Below are 5,004 nucleotides of genomic sequence, written 5' to 3' on the forward strand. Positions count from 1 at the left end.
TCATCATTGTTTGTTGTTACCATTGTTTCATAACTCTCTCACCTCTCTTGTTGTTGCTTGTTGCTTGTTGATTTCTGGTTTGAATGAACGAATGCTCATTCCTACGTTAAATGGATTCCTGGGTTTGAGTTTTTCTAGATTTGAACATCGACGATGGTGATTTACTCCAACAAGAGGAGTTTTACGACGAGTGGGTGTCTGGTGGTGGTGGTGATGGAGTATACTGACAAGTTCGTGAGTTTGTCGGCGAATTCTTGAGTTTTTCAAGTTTTATGGCAAATCCTATGGTGGTTTTGATGCCTGCCAAGAAATAAATAGAAAAATAAGGGGTGATGGGGTAAGGGGTGTAAGGGAGGGTGGGCTACAATTGTGCAATTTCCTTGTGTTGCATGGGGTAGTCGACGTTGATACAAGTGTCGATGATGGATGTTGGTAATGTTGGTGGTGGGTGATAGTGGAAGAGGAGAGACGAAGAAGGACACAATAGTCTTTTTAGGTCAAATAGGGACTAAGCACGCAACAAAAATGTATAATAGGTATAAAGTGTGTAACAAATTTGGCATTTAAGGACTCCACGGATGGAAAACCCGATTTAGGGACTAAACGTGTAAGTAGCACAATACCACAAGGATCATTCGTGTAGTTTACTCTTTAATTTATTTGATTTGTTATTATTATTAACTAATTTTACATAAATGGTGCATGATGTTTAGAACATATGTCGGTTATTAACTAATTTTCATTATTATTGGAAATAAGAATTAATATTTAATATTAATATCTTTCAATAAAAAAATAACTAATATTAATAACAATTTGAATGTCTATCAATTATTGGAATGTTTATCAATTATTCAAAACGACTGTATAAATTTGAATAGCTTTTTGTACAACACAAAAAAGTTATAGGAAAAAAAATAATATTAAAAATAATTATATAATAATAATAACGAACAAATGGTTAGCTCCGGTGGCCATTATTACCCTCCGTCGATGCCGTCATTGACCACCACCAACGGTGGTAAAGTCGCTGGTAACATAAGAAATGGAAAAATGCTATGAAACAAATAGATTTAAAAGGTAAAACTTAGACCAAATCACACAAAGTATTCGGTCAACAAGGAGTAGACTTAATTTATACGTATTCACTATAAACGATATCAATGTATCGTGTCTTTGTTATTATCACTACATACAACCATGGGCACAATAACAAGCTCCATAAAACCAAGTATAATCCTCAAAACAACAACTCTCAACGATAGGCATGATTATAATCATGATAATGAAAGTTTTTGTGGATAAAATGAGACAACCATTTTGATCCCACAAAGCACAAAATAGCAACAACAACAAGTGTATTCCTTGCTACAACCGATATCATCCCTTGTTTAGTAGCAGCCACAATAGCAATTGAAGCAAGTGAAAACACTTGAAGTGACACCTCAAGTGCATTAAGACCTTTGTATGCCGAATTACAACTCGTGCAATTCACCACATGGCTCCAATACCTAAAAAAAATCGGTCAACAAGTCAATGAGTTGCTATTTCTTGCATTTAATTTATAATCTAATTGTGGTTGAATATTTTTAATGTAAAATTACCTATCCATGAGTTGTTCTCTAGCGGGAGTTGGTGGAAGAGATCCATTAAATTTGTTTCCCCAATCGATTTTTCCATCTGCATACTTATTTAGCCACTTTCTAAATGCAACCACATTTGCATCTGCTTTTGTTGGAACAAAACATATTTTATTCCAATTAGAAGATCCAGCTTCCATCACTTTCTTTTCCTACACATTTCATAATCAGAAACAAGTCAAAATCAATATATAGCAACTTACTTCCATTAATCTATTTATTATAAATTAGGGTTGTTTTGTGTTTTGTGTTACCTCAACATGAAGAAGATACAAATCAGAATCAATAATCAAATTCTGCCCAATATGATACATCCATCTTGCAACAATTTTATCGATCCAAACACCAAAGTTTCTAGGCGAAATAAAGATAATTCTGCTATTTCCAGGACTCACTGGCATACATATAAAGATCAAAAGTACTTGTCGAGGTGGCTTTTGACTTAATTGCCCCTGAAAATCAATCAAATTAAAGTAATGAAGTACCAAAAGGATAAAGTGTTAAGATCTAGAGTTGAATGTTGAAATATACCTTTGTGTTATCTGGACTTCCCCCCATTGTTACAGTTCCATAAAACAAACAAGGAGGAACAAATTTCCATTGACCATTTTGTTGACTTGCAGTGAAACCATTTTTGTCGATTTTGTTTACGTTTATTTCAAGAGGTCTTCCCCCTTCCCGATCTTGCTTAACAGTGAAGAAAAAGAAAACTTGTGTTAGGTGGATGATTATCAAAAATGGCAGAATCTTAACAGAAAATTAAGAAAAGAATGAATACTTATCTGGGTTGTGGCATCCTCATTATGCCATAATGTGCGTATGGAACATGAGCGGGATCCATGAGGTTTTCAATCAAGATTTCGTACCTGAAAATGTGAAATGTCGCTCTCTTGATCAATGAATGGATTCGTTTTTTGTTAAATAGGAGACAATTTGAATGATTGAATAATGAATACCCATATGGTATATCTCTGTTAAACATTTGGAATGTAAATGAAGGATCGTCGAGTTGAGGAATGTATGGAGGTTTCTTCTTCGTGAGGATATCTTTGTATTCAGGATCAGTATTAGGCCAAAACCAAACAATTCCGTTTTGAACAACGCTTGGATAAACCGCTACACATGCTTTTTGGAACGTATGAACCTGCAATTGAAAATACCTATGAATTCATGATGAAATTGTAGGGAAGAAAAGGTTAAAGGATCAGGTGTATTACCGGAGGACCATCAGGGGGAGCTTGAGGGATAAATTTGCAGTCGCCGGAGCCGCCGAAGCACCAGCCATGGTAGACGCACTGCAGCCTTCCCCATTGATCGATCCTTCCTTCGGAAAGTGGAGCCAATCTGTGTGGACAACTATCGTCGAACACCTTCCATTCATTATCGTTCTTATCCCACCAGATAACAACATCGAGACCTAGCACCTTCTTCCCATGGGGCGCCCTCTTGTCCAGATCACACACAGGCATGAGCGCGTACCACTGAGAAAACCAGTCGAATTTTTCATCTTGTTCAAGAGTTTCGGTTTCTTCTTCAGGTGGGGATGTGGGTTCGGTTGAAACAGATGGAGAAATGGTAGTGAAGGTTTTGAATTTGGGTTTTGTAAATTGGGTTAGATTGGGTGAGGGTGAATTGGGGGTTTTGTGAGTAAATGAAAGATTGAAAATGGGTTTCGGCAATTGGGTTCTGATACGTGAAGGTGGATAAACAGGGGAGGGAGCTCTCAGAGCTTCCATGGCGGATGGTTTACTTTCTGCGAACTGGATTTGGGGCGATTTGCAAATGAAATGTGATGGGCGTGGATCATGCAATTGTGGTGACAGTTATGCCACCCATACAATGAACAGTCCAACTATACAAGGTCTTCATGAACTTGAAAGTTGTATTTGGCGCTTCCTTAATGAATTAATTAATATTTTATAATGTTTTGTTAACAAAGTTTTTAGAGAAAGCTACATTTTTGGTCCCGGAGGTTTCTTCAATACAACACCTTTGGTCCAAAGTTCTTGATTGTTGCATAATTGAATCTTATTTCGAACTAAATTAGTAGATTTGGTCCCTTACACTAATGCCCGTTTGTTTCTTATAGTCAAGAACACTCTTGTGTTGTCTACATGAGCATGGCCGAACCAATATGTAGCACAATATGTAGCACAGGTTAACACGTGCTACTCCTCAAATTCGTCGGCAAAACCCTTTAGTGTAGATTTTGTGATGAAAACTACAGTCGAAAATGGTTTTTTTTTTCTAGTGGTGAAACTCCTAAACATTTTGTGCAACCTGTGATTTTTCTTTTTGGGAATGCCACTACACATGAGGGTAATTTCGTCTTTACATAATGCACAATTTGATGTCTTTATTTGTCTCCTCAGTTCAACACATTTCAGTAATATAAGTAGAGCTCAAGTTCGTTAAACCCTACCCACGCAGTGATCGTCTTATTCAAGTACATGTTTTTGCACAATATAAAGTATAGGAAGTAAAATATTTCATGTAGACATAAAAGTGTATATATGGTTGTTAACCATGATTCTCATTTCTTACTTTTGACTATATGTTAGCTATGACTATGTGTTTGTGTTATTGCCTTTGATTCTCTTCATTTTGATTTTATGTTATTATTTATGTGTTTATCTTATTGCACTTTATTCTCTTATTCTTTGTTTTGCTAGTGGAGAGGCTAAAGCTATCCACATAAGTGCAATGTCACTTATCTTTCAAGTATGTCACATCATCTTTGCAATTATATCTCACACCACTGCAATAACACTACTCTTTCAAAAGTAGACCCCATCAATACCTCTACTCTTTCAAAAGTAGACCCCATCAATATATACTATGTGTAAAACCCGTGTAATACACGGATTGATTAAAAAAGAAATTAAATACTAAAATGTAAACAATAAATATTTTATAAAATAAAGTTTTGAAATAAGAAATAAAGAAATGTATTAATTGCAATTTAATATCATATTTATGACATTTAATACATTACATATATAAATATATAAATATTATGTGGCTTTTTAATTTTAAAATTTGAAAACCCTAAGAACTGACATGTGGATTTCAAAAATATCACAAAATGACAAGTGTCAAAACTCATAAGAGATTGACATGTGACAAAATTGATCTTCATTTATTATATATATATATATATATATATATATATATATATATATATATATATATATATATATTACCGGATCTAAATATTAATCATTTACAATAGTTAAAACGTAATTTACATTCAGATACAGTCTGTTAATTATATAACAACTTTGTTCCATTTAATATTAGACAAAACTGCAAAAATGGTCCCTGTGGTATGCAATTTTTTGGGGTTTTAGTCCAAACCACGACT

General features: G+C 34.6%; 1 protein-coding gene across 2 annotated transcripts; it reads right to left on the bottom strand.

Annotated features, from left to right (window-relative positions):
• Positions 1 to 1,109: 1,109 nt before the first annotated feature.
• ACD1-LIKE (ACD1-like protein) lies at positions 1,110 to 3,498 on the bottom strand. Of its 2 annotated transcripts, XM_079078671.1 has the most exons (7): positions 2,858 to 3,496; positions 2,597 to 2,784; positions 2,423 to 2,506; positions 2,172 to 2,334; positions 1,895 to 2,092; positions 1,605 to 1,792; positions 1,110 to 1,511 (listed from the first exon to the last, which is right to left on the bottom strand). In XM_079078671.1, the coding sequence occupies exons 1-7, from the start codon at positions 3,374 to 3,376 to the stop codon at positions 1,256 to 1,258; spliced, it is 1,596 nt and encodes a 531-aa protein (XP_078934797.1). In that variant the 5' UTR covers positions 3,377 to 3,496; the 3' UTR covers positions 1,110 to 1,255. The 2 variants fall into 2 exon arrangements, with proteins under 2 accessions (XP_078934797.1, XP_078934796.1); XM_079078670.1 differs by having other exon boundaries at positions 2,423 to 2,784; positions 2,858 to 3,498.
• Positions 3,499 to 5,004: the final 1,506 nt, after the last annotated feature.

Source organism: Lactuca virosa, chromosome 2 (genome assembly GCF_052849685.1).
Source record: "Lactuca virosa cultivar CGN04683 chromosome 2, Lactuca_virosa_CGN04683_v6, whole genome shotgun sequence".
Classification (NCBI taxonomy): domain Eukaryota; kingdom Viridiplantae; phylum Streptophyta; class Magnoliopsida; order Asterales; family Asteraceae; genus Lactuca; species Lactuca virosa.

Excerpts from the sequence above, each read along its gene's own strand:
- ACD1-LIKE (XM_079078670.1), bottom strand. The coding sequence starts at position 3,376 with ATGGAAGCTCTGAGAGCTCCCTCCCCTGTTTATCCACCTTCACGTATC. Across the intron at positions 2,335-2,422 it reads ATGAGGATGCCACAACCCAG|TGTTAAGCAAGATCGGGAAG; the intron begins ATAAGTATTCAT and ends CTTTTTCTTCAC. Across the intron at positions 1,793-1,894 it reads TGTATCTTCTTCATGTTGAG|GAAAAGAAAGTGATGGAAGC; the intron begins GTAACACAAAAC and ends TGAAATGTGTAG.